Source organism: Mesocricetus auratus, unplaced genomic scaffold, assembly GCF_017639785.1.
Source record: "Mesocricetus auratus isolate SY011 unplaced genomic scaffold, BCM_Maur_2.0 Super-Scaffold_2245, whole genome shotgun sequence".
Classification (NCBI taxonomy): Eukaryota; Metazoa; Chordata; class Mammalia; order Rodentia; family Cricetidae; genus Mesocricetus; species Mesocricetus auratus.
The window spans coordinates 50,481,264-50,500,093 of record NW_024429180.1 but is presented as its reverse complement, the minus strand read 5'-3'; the positions used below and the strand labels follow the sequence as shown (position 1 = coordinate 50,500,093).

General features: G+C 38.6%; 1 protein-coding gene across 1 annotated transcript in view; it reads right to left on the bottom strand.

Moving 5' to 3' along the window:
• The window catches only part of Xpo7 (exportin 7), a 91,054-nt gene that overhangs the window by 33,181 nt on the left and 39,043 nt on the right, over window positions 1-18,830 (bottom strand). The window contains 5 exon segments of the mRNA XM_005070981.4: window positions 794-898; window positions 4,357-4,422; window positions 5,735-5,901; window positions 6,332-6,425; window positions 8,693-8,839. Of these exon segments, the coding sequence (XP_005071038.2) occupies window positions 794-898; window positions 4,357-4,422; window positions 5,735-5,901; window positions 6,332-6,425; window positions 8,693-8,839 (579 nt within the window).

Genomic DNA, 18,830 nt, shown 5'->3' with positions numbered 1-18,830 from the left:
AGAGTAGTTTTCCATGTTGAAAACGCCACCTGATCACTGTTACAAATATGTAGGATTCTCCCTGCTCCCTTCCTTAATCTTTGTAAGATAGGGCCTTATTCTGTAGCCTAGGCATATTACATTGTGACAGGCTTACTGTTTTCTGTGACACTGGGGATTGAGCCAGTGTCAAGCATTCTACGTAACTTTTTTGATTAAATTTAATGCTATCAATAGATGAAATTAAAGCCAGCTCTCTATTTAAAGCAGATAATTCCCTTATGTGATACCACATATCCCTTCAGGTTATTAAATCTAAGTGAAAGCTAAAAATTTCAAAGCCTATTCTTCTTTACAGATGTTGCTTGTTTATTTGTTGCTTTTAACTCAGCAGGGGATAGAAGAATCACTTAGTTTTATATACTAACAATGTAGTCTGAACCTGCTTGCAAAACACTTAAGAATCTAAACTCTATAAAGCCAACAGGCTTCCATTCTGTATAGACATTTTATGTGGCCATAAAGTAACAAACAGCAAGTTTCTAACCTTGTAGTAAACTAGATTCCTTGAAGATAGGAACAAGGGATAAATGTTCACTTACTGCTTTTTACCTAGAGGGATAGCTTTTAAATGGGGGAAACCATGCAATCCTTCCTCTAAGCCAATGATCAACATGGCTGGCTGTTTCTCTGTCTCTAGATGGTGTGTAATGTGAGAGAGGGTGGGTTCAGTCAGGTGCTCACTTCTAACAAACTCCACCAACTCTTACCCCTGAAAAGGAACCAAGAATTATGACCTAACTTATAACCATACCTGTTTTAGTAAATTGCAGGAAAGTGTGAAGATATCAAACAGTGATGAGTCTCGGAAAGAAGAGGCTATTTTTCTGTGTTTGGTTAAAGGATGGGTGGTGTCTGCCTGTGTAGAAAAGAATAAGCAAATGCAAATTTTAAAATTAATTCCCAAGGGGGGGATGTAGATTTTAAATAAACCTGATGGATTTTCAACAATATAATATAAACACAAAATTCATTTTTATATCTATATTTACTGTTAAATAAGAGCTAGTAAAAGATGTAGAGAATGCAGTGGGAGGTGTCGCTCACATTTACCATGATCTCATTTCTCTCTAGTGTGTAGAGGAAAAGCAAAACTGCACAAAGTGTTGGCACACATTGCAAGCAATTGCTGTCATGTCAGTCATATCATGGCTAAGCTACTAAATCAGACAGAGCAGCAAGGCTGGGTTTTGTTAACTCACGAGGGCTGAAGCAACTGTCCAATTTCAAAACAGTAAGTAATGGCCATGAACTTGTAGTCTCACTTCATTTTCTAACCTACATTTTCTAGCATAGAAATGAGATCTTAAATGGTTCTAAGGTTCTTATTCCACTGTTTTCTTCAGCTGCTATAGAATAGTATAGCCTGTATCTTTAACATATAGTAAACACTCAGCATGTGAAATAAAAGAATTAAGATTGTCTACAGTATTTGTAATCTACCACTCATTGAAACTTAAATTTCTTCCATTTATTGATCAATGCATCCATAAGGGGTTCATTGTGTTTTAGTCACATTAAGAGTGATATAGCAAACCTTCCAAAATGTCACCTCTAGGTTCAACAGGAGTGGTAAAGAGAAATATATTTCTGATTTGAATGTGACAACCAATAAATAATGGAAAATTACTTAGGAGATTCAAAACATTCCAATTCTACTGTCCATGTCACTGTGCTGTATGTCTTATATGATGAAGCTATGCTTTTGTTTTTGAGACAGTCCCATTATGTAATCCTTGCTGTCTTAGAACTTGTTCTGTAGACCTGGTTGGCCTTGACCTCACAGAGATCCACCAGTCTCTGTCTCCCTAGTGCTGGGACTACAGGCATGCACCACCATGCCAGGCCATTGCTAAGTTTTAGACATACGTAGTACCATATACAACTGTTGACATAAACATGACTGTAATAAACATGTTAACTATGTCAAGGACATTTTCACCCCACCCCTCACACTGGCAACTGAATTTGGGTACTGTGCTTTAGGTAAGCCCTCTACCATGGAGCTATGTCCCCTACCTTGGCCAGTGATCAGCTCTGCTAAGAGCTCAGACACTAAAGAGGGTGTGTGGAGTAGAGACAGGATCTGAGGGTGAATCCAGATGGCTGTCACCTTTTAAACTCTACACAGGAATAATAGGAGACATGAGGCACGGGAGCTGGGGTGTGGCTTGGGATCAGGGGTTGAGGAAGCTAGCATTGATCTTGACAATAGGCAGTCATGTTAATGGAAGGGCCACAAGTTCCTCTGGTCAGAAATAAGAATTTATGTCTCCCTTTTTACAAGCAGGAACTTTCTTCAAGCCCCTGAGGGAACAGGGACACGTCTAAATACCTGACCTTGGGGGTATCAGACATTCCATTATAGAATATTGTTGTTTCTTGTCATTAGTTTATCAAAAACAGTTTTAAAGCTTAAAAGCAAGCAAAGATGAAGCTAGACAAACACTCCTGGGAACCTGAGCAGGCCTCAGGAATTTATAAATCTTGATTATCAATTATCAAGCATATATTACTTATGAAAATTTTCTAGAAGCTTGGTGTTAACTTGAATGGAACTAGGCAGAGTTATCATGCTATATGGTTCGAAGATGTCGGGGAATTTTTCCATAGAATTACTTTGTTTAAAGAGGCTACCATTGTACACACTCGTATCTTTTACCAAAGCCTTCATAAAATTTTCCAAAGAGCAAGGCATAACAGTGACAATCATTAAAAAATGGAAGTAAAAGGGTACTGGAGGATTGTGATCTGAGAAGTTGAAATGCTGGAACTTCGTAAAGCAGCAAGGGTCACCCTATGAGCCATGTAATACCCCGATCATTTACGTAAAACACAGGAAAAACTTTTTTTTAATACCAACTTTCATATTTAGAGGGTGGGAACAAACTTGAGAGAGAACATTAAGCTTATGGTTTTTGTGTTTGGTTAATGCATGCTAACAACACAGGTTCTGGCTATCTACGTGGATTCAAATTTAGATAGTATAACTCATTAACCATGAAACTGTAGACAAATTATCATGTATCAGTTTCCTTATCCATAAACTGGGACACCACAATACCTACCTCACAAGATTGTTGAGAACAAAATCAGTTAATTTTCACTAGAGAGCTTAGCTTAGAGTAGCCCATCAGTTAGTCAAAAGTCTAAGCTATTGGTACTTTGATAACTACTGCTTACAATGGCAACTGCATCTAACAGATAATAGACTCCCAGTTTGAACAGTCTAGAGATTTAAAAGAGTACCAACTTACAATTAAACGTTCTCAGGGTTAATAAAACATTTGCATAATTATTAGCAATAGCAACAATAACGCGAAAGTAATTAATATGCTGGCAACTTAATGTGAGATGTCACAACTAGTATCAATACTGGCCTGTTCAATAATTATAAATTTCTAGCTATATACAGAAGCAAACAACTAAAATAATAATAGCCAGAGCAAAAAGGGGAAAAAAATTAAAAAAGAAGAAGAAAACAGTCACTGGTGTTTCCTCTGTAACACTTGATTTGACATCAATGACTACTTGAATGAGTAACTGGAAAAGGAACATTCTATTCCTTCCGAAAGATCACCAGCAAGACCTTTAGTAGTAACACATGGGGATTGACTTCTATTTAAAAAATTGTATTTACCTTTTTTTTCTTTTTTGAGACAGGATTTCTAGTCTAGAGTGGCCTTGAACTCCTGATGGTTCTGTCTACAACTGCCATGTGCTGGGATTTACAGAAGCAAACCACCAGGACTACCAGGGCTTGAAGCATGGTCCTTAAGCACTTTACCACTGAGCAACAAGCCTAAGCCTGGGGACTGATTTTTAAATAACTTTAACAGATAATAATGTATACAGGAGCAGATGAGCCACACTGATTTCACTTTTATAATTGCTATTTTACAATTAGACTCTTTTACTAGAGTAAGGCAGTATTTTCTTTCTTTTTGAAATCCATAGCCCAGGTCAGCCTCAAACTCATAATGGTTCTTCTGCCTCAGCTTCCCATATTCTGGTATGGTTTTGACATAGATGACATCATCATTCTCATCTTTAAAAAGAACATTGATACTAATAAGGAAAACTGATGAGAGAGTAATATACTTTGGTGATCTCAGAAGCAGGCCAGATTAAAAAGAGTGATGTGGGTGGCATTTACAGAGGAAAACCAAGTGGATCTATTTTATTTCAAAAAGGCATTAATCACTTACCGCAAAAGCACACAACTGCCAAAAAACATCACCCCACACACAGCAGAAAGCACCAATACTAAGAAGAAAATGTGTCACTTACTTCAATAAGGAAGGCTGTAGCACTTACTTGATTAATTTCATTGGTGAGCTGAGATAAAATTGTGACGCCAATGATGCAGTACTCAACACTGTCCTGGTAAACAAATGCACAGGAGAAAGTTGGCATGGCCTGGTTTTGGAATGCACTCATACTACTTAATTGCATATTCCTTGCTCTCAGGAAAATTGCACACAAAAGGCAGCAAGGAATTAGTTTCAACTTGCTGCTTATAGAAAATAAAGACTACCTTCCATAAAGAAAGACTGTTGCATTTAACCGTATCAAATTTGGAAGCTTCTTAAAGCATCATAAAATAACATTATTAAAAGAGAAACTGTAAAACATATTTCTAGGCATATGACAAATGTTTCAAGTTTTAAAAGGGACTATTTACAACATTAAGAAAAAAGTAAAGAGGGGGGCTGGAGAGATGGCTCAGCAGTTTTCCAGAGGACCTGGGGTCCAAGTCCTAGCGCCCATCTGTAACAGGCCCAGGGGATTCGAAGCCCTCTTCTGGCCTCTACAGACTCCAGGTCTGTAAACTTACATGGAATGTAAAATACCCAAATTCACAGAGTAAAAAATAAAGAAGCAAAATTAACACATAAAAGTTTGTTCTGTCTCATTCATAGCCCAAACAATGCTACTAATTATTATTATTTTTAAAGATTTATTTATTTAGTATGTATACAGTGTTCTGCCAGCATGTGTTCCTGCAGGCCAGAAGAGGGCACTAGATCTCATTACAGATGTCTGTGTAGTGCTCTTAATCACTGAGCCATCATCTCTCCAGCTCCCATTACTTTTACCTACTAAGTTACAAAAACAAAAGATAATGCTTAGCTTATAGGGCTGAGATACGAGAATAGGGTATTCTTAAAAAACTGAGCTTTTTTTTTTCCTTCAAAGACAGTCCTCAGACTCGCTCTGTAAACCCATGCTGGCCTAGAACTCTCAAAGATCTGCTTGTCTCTGCCTCCTGAGTGCTGGGATTAAAGGCGTGTGCCACCACTGCCTGGCAAAAATTGAACTCTTTTGAAGATTATTTGGAAATATCTTTGAAAGCCATAAATACTTTTATCTTTCTGACTGATTAATTTCAAGTTCACTGACAGATATATTTCTCAAATTGTTTCTCTATGGTATACCAGTTAATTATTTTATGGCATTTTAGCTCGGAACAGTGTATAGGAATCTTCAGAATAGACAGGATTTATTTATACTGATATGCAAAATGGTCACACATAGTGTTAAAAAAAGATGGAGAAAAATATTTCAGATGATATTTTATGTAATGAAAAAAAGTAGGTAAGCATTAAGTCTATTTCTGTTGCTTCCCCATTTCTATTATAGCACTAGCACATACATGCATGCTCTCTCTCTCTTACATACATGTACACTGTACCTGTAAAAACCTTGTGACATCTGTGATTGCATTTCTGAAGACATAGTCATCCTTCTGACAGTCAAACCAGCCCAGCTTCGTGATTCTGGCGTATAACTGGATGAGTGCTTGTGTCACAAAAGTAGCCAACTTTGGCCGAGTGGCAAGGTAGTTGAGCACATAGTTCCCTAAGAAATGAAACAGTCTGCATGCTAAGGAGGCTTTAAACACAGAGGGCCAGTCTTTACAACATTTTAAACAGGCAGAATCAGTAAACTCAGACTTAACTCTCTTAATTCTTTATGCTATTGAGAAACGAGGCTTGAGATTTAAGACGATGACAATGATGGTCTTCATGGATCTGGGGACTAATCCAGGGTTCTGTGTATGCTTTAGACTATATCGTAAGCTTGCCCTATTGACTTCAGTTATGGGCAAGGGTTATTAAGATCACTAAGAGTAAGTTAGAGACTGCTAAGGACTTGTTCAAAAGTCTCTGGATAAAAAAGCCTGAATCCTAGATACATTTAAGTACAATCAACTATTTAACTATTTAGTTACTATCAGTACACTAGGAACCAGATTTCTGTAAGACAAAGCAGAAAGTTCCATACTTACGGATATCTATCCGCTGCTCCAATGGTAGTGGGTTGTTTGTTCGTGACACAAGCTTGGTAAGGCATGTAGCTGCTAGCAACTGGGAGTAAGATGACTGGAAAAGAGGGAAAAAAAACCATCAAACATTGTATTGGCCAAATCAGCTATAAGGTTTGTTCTGACATGTTTTAATGGTGTTTCACAAAGTTTCACCTTGTGACATTTCTACAGGACAGAATTAGAATAAAAGGAAAACTGAACTGTTGGACAGAACATAGTTATCTCCAAATTGTATCTGTCCATCAGCACAGCTCTGGGGAAGTGCATATGATGGTTTTACAATAAACGTCAGATGAACTACTTCTGGGAAAGTTTATGTCCTAATAATAGAATATTATCTTATTCTCCAGTGAGGCTTTTAATTTTGGACCTTCAGAGCACTAAAACATTCCAACTGGTCATAACACAAGGAGGAATCATGCATGGTGATTTTACATAAAAACCATACAACAGAAGAGATTCAGAACCACTAAAAGTAATCTAACTGAAGGTCAAAAATAGTTGTCCATGAAGTCAAGTCTTAAAGACAACATTCATGTTAGTATTTTTACTTAACACCACTAGGCAGAAAAGATTCTTAAGACTAAGAAAAAGAAATTGTTGGTGCTGCACTCCTGTAATCCCAGACTCAGGAGGTTGAGGCAGTTGTGAGTTCAAAGCTAGGTAAAACCCAATCTCAAAAACAAAACAGCATGAGTAATATAACAGAAAAAAAAGTTACACAAGTAACTTGGATGTGATTTATACTCATACACCCGAACAGTTTATTGTAAAAACATAAAATGTAAATTTTTATTCATATCTTGCTAACTGTCAGGGAGCAAGGGGCCAAAGAAAAGAGCTGGTTGTACATCTCCCAAGACACACGCTTTGTACCGGTTAGTAAACAATGACTTCTAGAAAATGCACAGATGTGCAGAAAGCCTCAGTCAGACCAGTATTCAACCAGACTTGACTTTGTAATTTTCAGATATTTAGAAAAATCCCGGAACCTGAAAAGGGTGATTTTAACCAACAATACTAATGAAACACTAATGACAATACTAATGAAAACTAAACAGTAAGTCAGTTAGAATTCCATTTTTGACAAATCAGCCCTTTCACATTTTTATATTCTTTTGGCCTGAAGGATGGATGGTTGGATGAAATGATGGATATAGTTTTTTGTGACAGAGTCTAACTTTAAGGTTGGCCTTGAACTCATGGCACTTATCTCGCTACCCCAAAAACATTTATAAACAAAAATTTTAGGGAAACATTGCTGTTCAAGACACGATATTGTACCATCATTTCTATTTCCACTTCTACCAGGCTCACAGTAATTATAGTTATTTCTTAGTATCTTTTTTATCTGTGAAAAGGATAATACAGGTAGGCAGCAGAAAAAACAGCAAGAAAAATAAGATCAAACTGGGTGTGATGACATAGGCCTTCAATCCCAGCAGTATGGAGGCAGTAGGTAGATTTCTGAGTTTAGGGATAGTCTGTTCTACAAAATGAGTTCTAGGACAGCCAAGGCTTTAGAGAAACAAAACCAACAACTGAAAGTTAAAAAAGAAAATAGAAAAAAAAAAACAGAAAGGAATTTAATTAAGTTTATGCTATTATTTCTCTGTCTAAGGAAGGTCAGGTGTTGATGCTCCCAAAGTTGGAGTTACTGGCATTTGAAAGCTACCTGACATGGGTGTTGGGAACCAAACTCTGGGTCCTTTTCAAGAGCAGTTTATGCTCTTAACCACTCATCTCCTCAACCTCAGTTTGCAGAGATTCTAATTCTAAAACCTAAACTTCCCAGTTAGACATGGTCACACTTTAAATCTCAGCATGGGAGGTAGAGGCAGGACAATCAGGAGTTCAAGGTTATCCTCAGCTACACAGCATGTTTGAGACTACCCTAAACCATGTGAGACTGCCTCAAACACCCCCACAAAACAAAACATTTTAATAATTTTCATTATCATGGTCATGGTTCCTTAGATTTGTTCAGCAAGCAGTAAGCAGAGCTGAGGAGAAAAAAGAGAGACCAGGAAGTTTATGTAACAACGAAGACTTGTATACCCCCTTCTATCTTATAAAGGACTCTAACCCCGAGATGACACTGAAGCATAAAAATAGAGAATGCATCCCAGGAATACGGAGCAGGACAGAAATATATTTGTAAAGAGTTTACTGATGAGGCCATTGTTAACCTGGCTGGCATGATATAGTGTTCAATAGTAAAATGGATACAGACACCTTACTGCTCAGAGCAGAGACCCCCCAGTATGCCAGAGCATCTCCTGAATTCTTGTTGCCCTATAGGAGTGGTTAGCTCTTACTCACACTTCCCCTCTCGAGGAGCAGCTGGCACTTGCTCAGGCAATCAGGACTGTTGGTGAATTCAACCAAGGCTTTCTCTGCCTGTAGTCGAGTGGTTGTATCTGTTGTTTCATACAACTGTTTGCACAGATTCTCTAGTTGGGCCAGGCTCTGGAAAAGATTAGTAAGAAATACGTCAGTCTAGGTAACTACCTATCTAATACACTCTAACTTGAAATTCCTGGACAGAGATAACCATGCTCAGTGAAGCAAGAAATGCCACTCATCAGATGCCAAGTAGTCTTTATTTTATACCCTTTATTTTATAGTGCTTTTATTTGAAGCATTAGAAAACAAAATGATAGGATGCTTAAAATGTCTATGCAATTTTGAGTCATTCTTTTGGGAAATAAACACAAAGGACATACTTTGCCTTGCAAATAACTACCTCCTAAATTCTTCCAAAAAATTTCAAACAAAAATTCAAAACTTTTGTTATCAATTGTAAAAGTACCAGTAGGGGAATTGTCACTAAAATCAAGCACATAACACACAATTTAAATGCAACACAGACCTTTACATGGTTTTAAATATTTTCCTTTTGTTCAGTAGTTGCTAGCTTGCAGCTACCTATGTGGATAAAGACATCACCCCAACAAAGCTTTTCGGAGAACATTTGAGAATATAGTACACACCTTCCTCCCCGAGTCCCGCATGTCTCAAGTGCAGCACACACTCTTCTGATATATTTAAATTCTTGCTTCAGTTCCACATTTAAAGTGAAAGGGTCAAAATAAATTCAACCCTAGTGCCTGCTTACTTGGAGATAAGACAAGGGAAACGCCCCCAAACAAACACGTCTCTCCAAATCTTGAACCTGCTCCAGGAGCAGGAAGGGTTTTGGGTGTGTGCTTTATTTACAACCAAAGAGATAAAAACAAATCTACTTCCACTCAACTCATGCTCAAGACAAGGCTGAAGAGAAACAGTTAAAGCCACACTTAATTACCCCTTTTCACTGACTGAAGAAGACAGCAAATGTGTTAGTTTTTAACGAATGGTTTGAACTTTAAGAACTTTCAATAGTAGTAAGCAAGTAAGTTAAGTAGTTTGAAGGATCTAACTACTAGCAGTGACCATTCTGACAAGAATAGTGATATTGAAACAAGCTGTAGAAATTGCCTGAAATGTATTACATGCCTGCCCAAGGCTTTTTATTTATGCTGTCATTTCACAAGGCTCTTCCACAAGGCAGGAAAGCCCATAGGAAAGTTTTCCTATTTTATTCAATGTGATTAATAAATCCCCGCCAGCAGAAAAAAGGCAACAAAGGTAGACACCATTAGCATTACTCCAGGAAACCCCTAGAGAGTAAAACTCCATCTTTCATCCTCCAAAGGGAACAAACAGAAGTGTTTTGGGATGCCAGTGAGACTCACTTGTTTCTCCTGACTCCCAGCTACTTCTCACTTTCTTCAGCTCAAAGTAGAGAAATTTGTAGCTGTGAAGTCAGATCTTAAGTCTAAAGTTCTGTGAGTACTATCTGATTCCTCCACTCCGCATGGCTCACAAACACAGATATAAAGGAGAAATCCATTCCACAAAACACTATGAATATCATTTTATCCTTGCCAGTCCTGGCTGAAGACCCCATTGAAAATGGAATCAGTTTAACTATAAATCCCCACATTCTTTTTCTTTTTCAAGACAGGGTCTCTCAATAGAACCCTGGAAGTCCTGGAATTCCCTATGTAAATCAGGCTGGCCTTCAACATCAGGCTTCTTTTTCCTCGTGTAAAATGATTCCCTCATAACAAAAGCAAAAAAAAAATGTTTTAAAACAGGCAACAGGAGCATTAAGAAGACACCAATACCCAAAAGGAAAGTTTGGCTTTAAATTTCCTATCAGGGGCCAGGCAGTGATGATACATGCCTTTAGTCCCAGCATTCGGGAGGCAGAGGCAGGTGGATCTCTGAGTTTGAGGCCAGCCTGGTCTACCAGTGTGAATTCCAGGACAGCCTCCAAAGCTACAGAGAAACCCTGTCTTGGAAAAACAAAACCAAAAAAAATTGCTATTAGTTAATGCATCAACCGCCTAAGCTTCAGTCAGCACACCCTGAAGAGACACCCTCTAAACAGACCTGCTGCTGCTTTACCTATAATGAGGCTCCTTACAGTCTGATCAATCAGTTCTAGTAGCTTCCCCACAGCAACTCTTCTTTATGCTTATTTCAAAAAAGCTGTTCATTCTAGGATGGCTAAGCATCCCTTATAACCAAATCCATGCAGGTCATGGTGGGGCTGTAGTTGCAGTTTTGATTTGCTAATTTAGCAGACAAACACTTAGGAGTAAGACTGGTAATGAATGAATTCTCAGCTCATAAAACAAGACTGCTTACAAACAACAAAACCAACCTGACCATTTACACAGAACAACAGCTCCAGCTCTGTGTTTCTAGAGCAAATGGGTCTTGTTCCCACAGAATCAGGGGCAGTGTCTTAAAAACACAGGGCTAACAATCACCTTTTCTATGCTGACCCAAGTACTCATGGAAGACAAGAGGAATGAGGCATGTATGATCTTCTGTTCCTAGTGTTTTCACATAACCTAAAATAATTTAACTCATTATCTGATTAGTATCAAAGCTGCTACTTGCACTTACTTAACAGTGGCAACAATGCACCACAGCATGAGAACTGATGGTCAACTTCTCCCTACTGCTACATTATATGATGCCTGCCTGCCTGTAAGTCTGTCTGACACACACACACACACACACACACACACACACACACACACACACACACACACACACACACACAGCGCCTCCAGATACGAAGGGCAATTTTCTATTCTTAAAACTGTCATGCCTATTGTTCACAGAGCAACTTCTATCTGATGCCACCAAAGAAAAGCACAGTTACAAACTGGAAAGGTAATCTTCAAACTAGCAAAGTACTGCTTTATTACAAGAAACTCAGACCATTAACTCTAGCCTACAGTCAGACTGATTTTGGCAGGAAACAGTCACATGATGTTTAAAAAACCCCCCACACACTTATTTCAACATAAGAACTAATGTTGAGACCACAGACCTCAAAGTGTGAAGATTTAGCTGAAGAGCTGACTCTATATAAGGAAAATCATTTTGTTTGTACATTGGATACTGTATTACACCACAAAGCAGAAATAGCTTGTATAATCTATCTTAGTTTGTATACTATTGGTTTTCAAAACCTAACAGGACGTCATCCTCGTTAGTATAGTGGTGACTATCCCAGCCTGTCAAATACCTAACAGTCAAATTAGCCTCACTGCTTAAAAAAAAAAAAAAACTACTTTGGAGATATCCCCTCACAGATTAGGATACTTTCTTTGGGAAGGGCTCAATACTGTTCCATTAATTAAATATAAGTATTAAACTGAAAACAAGCATAACCCATGGATCAGATCTGTAGGTGTTTTCCTGAGTGTGTCCTTGACCTGACTGCTATCTGACAGAAGCCACCATGGTATTAGAAAACGAAGGTGTAGAACTCAAGTCCTAATGGAAAAACAAATAAACAAATAAGCAAGTAAACAAACCAAAACCAGAGAGGACTTACTAACTTTCATGATTAGGATGTTTCAACTATAAACAAGAATTGGTGAAAGAGTTAGGCCATGCCCAACCCATTTAGATCCTCCTCACTGGCATTCTGCACACTAAAAACCATTAGTGTTAGGGATATTAAAAGAGAAGATACTGAACTTCTGCCAGAAAATGGGCTACCTGGTGGGCCTACAAGGTAAATGGGATAGATGGACAGGGAGGGGTATTCTTAGAAAAAATATTGAGTCAACATGGTATGTTATTGTTAATAATGAGTATCAAATCATGACAGGAATAACTAAAGAACTCTTTAAAACTGAGTGGCAATTACTACTGGTAGGTAAAAGAACCAACAGTGGGCCAGCAAGACGGCAGCAGGTACAGGTGCTTGCCATGCAAGTTGCTGCTGCTGTTCCTCAACAAAGCTGGTCACTCTAGGATGGCTAGGCCTCTGTCACTATTAAACTCAGATCCCTAGAATCCACATAACAGTGGAAGGAGAGAATGGGTTCTACAAAGATGTCCTCTGATCTCAACACAACCACTGTGGCACGTGTGCACTGCACACATGCATGAACACACACACACAGAACAAAGAGCAAAATAGAAGTATACTCTCATTTGTATGCCAATTTCTGTAAGAAAATCTAGATGAAAATAACATTAGTTACAACTGAGAAGTGAGATTATGGGAGATTTGAAATTTCTGTAACTTGAAAAATGTAAAGGTTAGCCTTTAAAAACTACATTAATTTGTGTGTGTATGAACTTATGAACTTGCTGTGGCCTGAGTGTGAAGAGAAGGACAACTGCAGAACTTCTCTCCTTCCACCACTTGGGACCCAGTCATAGAACGGAGGTTGTTAGCCTTGGTTGTAAGAACCTCTACCTACTGAGCCATCTTGCTGGCCCTTGGATTTTTTTTTTTTTAAATAGAAAAAAAACAGAGACTTCTATGTTACCTTGACTGGTCTGGAACTTGATATGCAGACCAGGCTGGCCTCAAACCTACCTCTCTCTGTCACTGTGTGCTGGAATTATAGGAGTAACTATACCTTGCTTACAATTTATAATTATTTTTATTTGTGTGTATGAGTGTGTGCCTAAGTGAGTTTATGAGCATCATATGTGTGTGGGTGCCCATAGAGGCCAAAGAGTTAGATCCCCTGATTGCAGAGTTATAGGCAGTGGTTAGCAACATAATTAGGGTACTGGGAACTGAACCTAGGTTCTCTGGAAGAATAGTAAGTGCTCTTACCCAAAGAACCATCTCTCCAGCCTCATAATTTGAACTTTTTACTACAACTATGTGATTTAAGAAATATTTTAGCTGGGCAGTGGTAGCACCCAAGGCACACAGAGAAACACTGTCTGGAAACAAACAAACAAACCAAATCAAACCAAACCAACAGTCATGCCTTGCTTCATGGCCAAAAACTATGGATTATAATCCAAGAAACACTTTATTTTTAATTGTGTGTATATGTGTGTTATCTGTACACATTAACATAGATGCCCAAGATAATCAAAACTGGGCACCAGATCTTCTAGAACTGGAGTTCCTATGTGGGTGCTGGGAACAAAACTCCAGTTTTCTGTAACAGTAGTGTGTCTTTACTTTTAGTTTTTTATGAGACTGGGTTTCTCTGTGTAGCCCTGGCTGAACTGTCTCTGTAGACCTGGTTGGCTTCAAACTCAAAGAGATCAGCCTGCCTCTTCCTCCCAAGCACTAGGATTAAAGGCATGTGCTGCCATGCTCCAAACAGCATGCTTTCTTAACTTCAGGCATCTCTTTAGTCCCCATGTCAAAGCTTATAATACTCTATAAGCAGGAAAAAAATGCCTTATCTTTAATTATTTTAAAGACAATTCAGCTATTGTTTTTCTTATTTTTTTCAAAATCAACTCCTTTAATTAGTAATGATTTTGTTTATTTAATTAGGGACAAAGACTAACTATGGAGCTCTGACTGGCCAGAACTTGCAGCAATCCTCCTGCATCTGCTTCCAGAGTCATGGGATTATGACCATGTGCTTCCAAGCCTGGCAGCAACAATTTATGAATAGTGATCAGAATTCATAAAGCCCAAAAAGACAGAAAGTCTATGCCTGAAGCTAATTAAAAACTGAATTTGTAACTAGTTTCTATTTTGTTCGTATTATTGGTGGTTTTGCTTTGTGTGTGTCTGGAACTCACAGAGATCTGCTTGTTTTGGCTTCCTAACTACTGGGATTAAAAGCACATGCCACCAAGCCTGGCAAATATTGGTAGTTTAAATGAGCAGAAAACCACCACCACAACAAAAACCAAACACTTAAAGTCTCTTCCTATTTATAAAGTTAACAGAAGATAACCTTTTGGAGCCAAGACCAGCTTGGTTTTATACATTTAATTTGGTTTTATTTACATATTTATCAGTCAAGTTCTCATAAGTTATTTCAGAGAGGCTTATTATACTGGGGTTGTAGAAAAAATTTATCCAGCAATCTGAATGTTTACATACACAAATTTTTTATTTTAAAATTTAGTTTAAGAAAAAATGTTTATGAAACCAGTATCCATTAGACATTAATATGTGTTTCAGAGGTATCCAAACAACCAACAGGCAAAGGTTTGTAATCTCTGGCATCTCTAGGACACAGGAGTTTAAATCACAAAGATACTCATTATAATAGATAAAATGGAAAGCCAAGATCACTGTTGGACTGTACTTCATGTATTTCACACACCGCTAGTCAAGCTGAGCTGATTCAAACATGTCAGAAACTTGGTTGTGTCTATTAAAGCTAAACTTACAGTTCTGTAAATCGAATGGTTCCCAAATGGAAAGCCAAAAGCATTGAAAGTAGTATGAATAAATATTCTGCTTCCTAGTAAGGGTGCAGGTTACCCATGAATGTCTACTTTATATTGACTGAGCTGTGCATTTATAATTTGTGCATTTTTTGAATGTACAATGACACAGCCTTCCCCAATTCTCCAGGTATTTGTTCTGTCCATTGTTTTCTTATGGTAATGGAAGAGATGCCCACCAATACCCTGTAACTACACTGGAAACTAGTTACATCAACTCATGCCTTTGGAACTAGTTGTCTCTTATTTGCTCAGTAAATAACTAAGGCAAGGTTTCTGGATGTATTTGGGAAATCCTACTTTTTAAAGAGTACTGAGACAGTAACACTTTTTGGTTGCAGGTGCTGTGTAGTGTCTACTGACTTAAACCAAGATAAAATGCATACTTCAGCAAGTGATACTGCTCTGCAGACGGCTGCTTGCATTAGATAAAGACGGTAAGAGTCTCACCATGTGAGACTGCAAAATTCCACACTGACTCAAAATATGAACCAATTCTAACATAATAAACACACATGATCTTTGCACTGTGGGTAACATATAGGCAAAAACATGCTAACAAATTATTTTATGAGGTAAACAGACTGACTACCTGGAAATTTAATGTTCTTTTTAATTATATATTTAACCCACTAGCATTCATTTAATCTGTCACTAGAAGCTGACTTAAGTTCCTTGTCACAGTCACAAATAGTACAGAGGCCTGCAAGCTGCAGCATTAAGATCGATTTACAGAGGTTTCATATAAACAGCATAAAATGACCCAGGGACATTTGGCCTCCCAGTGTAGCTTTAAAGTTTGATAAAACTGTTGAACAAATATCTGGTTTTCCAGCTTTCCACAAAAAAAAAAGAAGGCTAGAAAACACCGGCTTAGCTAGATGGAAGTGCTTCCCAGGAGGCAGGCTCCTACACTTTCCCGGAAAAGACCTGGCTTTTCCCCTGTGCCCTCCTGCAACTCTGACTTCAATGGTTCACTACAGGAAAACAGGTGTAAGGAGCCTGACCGTACAACAAGACTTTGGCTTAGCTTTGGTTATTAACTCTGCCAAATTTTGTTAACATAATCCTCTGAACATAGAGCACTACATAAAATTAGGTAGAGAGGAGTGATTCTAACTGTTCAGCAGCTTGGTCACTGATCTTGTACCTGTGTGACTCTGTACAAGTTAATGATAGGAGCTCCTCATTTCCTGTAGAAGTGAGTAGATTTCATTATAGGAGTGTCTGCTTTTTGGAGATAGGGTGTCACTGAGTAGCCCTGGCTGTCCTAAAATTTGCTATGTAGATCAGGTGCTAATCCCAGCAGTAAGAATAAGACCACTAATACAATTTGAGCTGAGTTTGAAGCAATCTTGATTTTTTTTTTTTTTTTAGTATTTACGAGACAGGGTTTCTCTGTATTATTTTGGAGGCTGTCGGTCCAGCCCAGCCTCGAACTCACAGAGATCCGCCTGCCTCTGCCTCCCGAGTGCTGGGATTAAAGGCGTGCGCCACCACCGCTCGACGCAATCTTGATTTTTTATTGGGGTGCACCCAAGAGCTAGCCAGTGACTGCTTCCTAAGTTGGGTTAAAGAGAGTGGCCCTGAATCCACCTCTTGGGCCCCTTTTATGGAGTAAAATCACAGTGGTTTTACAGAAGGGCGACAATGGGGCAATAAGGAGAAGAAAAAAAAAAACCTTAAAAAAATCATGTGAGGAGTCAGAGAGAGTCAGAATCAGGATATTCTCAAAAACAGTGAAATTCCTTTTCAGTAGGGACAAAGGAATAAACAAGCTTGGTTTATAATGTACATTTACAGTAGAGTGAAGTGTGCTGCCCCAGATGCCTTAGTATTCTTCCTTACTTCATGTTTCTAAATGCCTGTCTTTCTTAGCACGGGAGACAGAGAGACAGTAAGAAGTACACTCAACACATGCACTCCACATTCCAAATAGGTTCACAACCGGTTGCTTCCATATGATATGACCAAGTCTTTCCTCACCATGATAGAGTTTGGCAGAATTCTGCCCTTGAATACTGAGAGTTGAAGGTGCACTGACATGGAGTGTAACACAATAAACAAATAAATGACCCAGAGACTGATACTGGGAATCAAACTTCAAGCTGAGGAACAGAAAAGCAAAGTAGCTGGCCACTAGCTCTTACCACTACCTCAGGTTGAATGGGCTGATCCTGCTGCCTCTCCTCAATGTGGCTGGAGAATGAATGCTTCCTTCTGAATACGAAGACCCTGCTTCTTTTACATCCCTCTAGTGCTGTTACTCTTTGGACTGATTCAATCTCATGTATCCCTGAGTGGCCTTGAACTCAGATCTGTATATCTCCTAATCCTGAGTCCTAGGATTAAAGGTGTGTACCACCACCTCCTAGCTTCTACCTGCTGAGATCAAAGATGGCTGACTTTGTTTTCTGAATCCTCAGGCAAGCTTTAATAAGTCATAAATAATATATGACTAAACTAGAGTTACCCAGGAAATGTACACAGACTACTGTGATACCCAAGCTCACCCACCTCATCTAAGAGCTCCCATTAGCTCCAGAGTAGACACCCATCTTGATTTTCAACAAGCAATTGAGGATTATCAGCAATCCACAGAAAACCTTAGCCTAGAAGGCAGAGTTAAACAAGCAATAAGAATCAATTGAGAATAGAAACTAAGCAGGAAAGGACAAGAAGAAAGGGAAGGGGATGAGCCCACCAGAGATTTAAAAACAACAGTAAACCCCAAGTGTGGAATACAAAGGTGCCAGGGAAAAAGACACTGAAGAGAGAGAGAGAGATCTTAGGAAACAAAAATATGATAGAAGAGACAGAGCTATGATAATAAAGTTAAAGTTGCATAAACAACAGAACAAAACACCTAGGTTGGAAAATAAGAGCAACGTTAAGACAAAGTAGTGAGTCAGGTTTTAGTAACATCCAGTTAATAGGAGTTACAGACATTACAGAGAATGGGGAAGAAGAAATTCTCAGAGTAATTTAAAAAGCTTTCCCAACTCAAGAACAACAGATTGAAACAGTCTACTGTAATGGATGTGCTCAATGTAAGGGAAAGCTACATCAAAGAGCACTGAGGACAAACAGATACACTAGTATGGCTCAGTAGATAAAGCAAAGCCACATGCCACCAAGCCTGATGAGCTGAATTCAATCCCTGGGAACCATATGAATTCAAAGTCAAAAACTGATACCTCAAATTGTCCTCTGATCTCCACGCTTGTTTCAGTGCATGTGCTCGCGCGCTCTCTCTCTCTCTCTCTCTCTCTCTCTCTCTCTCTCTCTCTCTCTCTCTCTCTCTCTCTCTCTCTCTCAAATCAAAAGTAATAATTTTTTTCTAGAAAAGAAGATTCCATAAACAGATAAGTAGTAGAAAAGAGAATGGAAAATTGATTAACTGAAGGAGGGGATAGGGCAAAACAAAACAATAAAAGATCAAGAAACTGATGGCTTTAGCCATCACTAAAACATTAGTGGCAACAAAAGCCCCAAGAACAGTGCCTTCAGAAAACTGAAAATGATCTTCAACCTTGAAGGCTCTTCTACTCAAGCGAAGAGTGAAGGTTGAACAAAGCAATTTTAGGACATGCAAAGTCACACTCATTCCTCATCCATGGTCCTCTTTTCAAGAAACAGCCCAAGAACGCACTTCACTTAAATAGGAGGAATCCGAAAGAAGGTAATGATGGAATCAGGCACAAGAAGTTCAAGA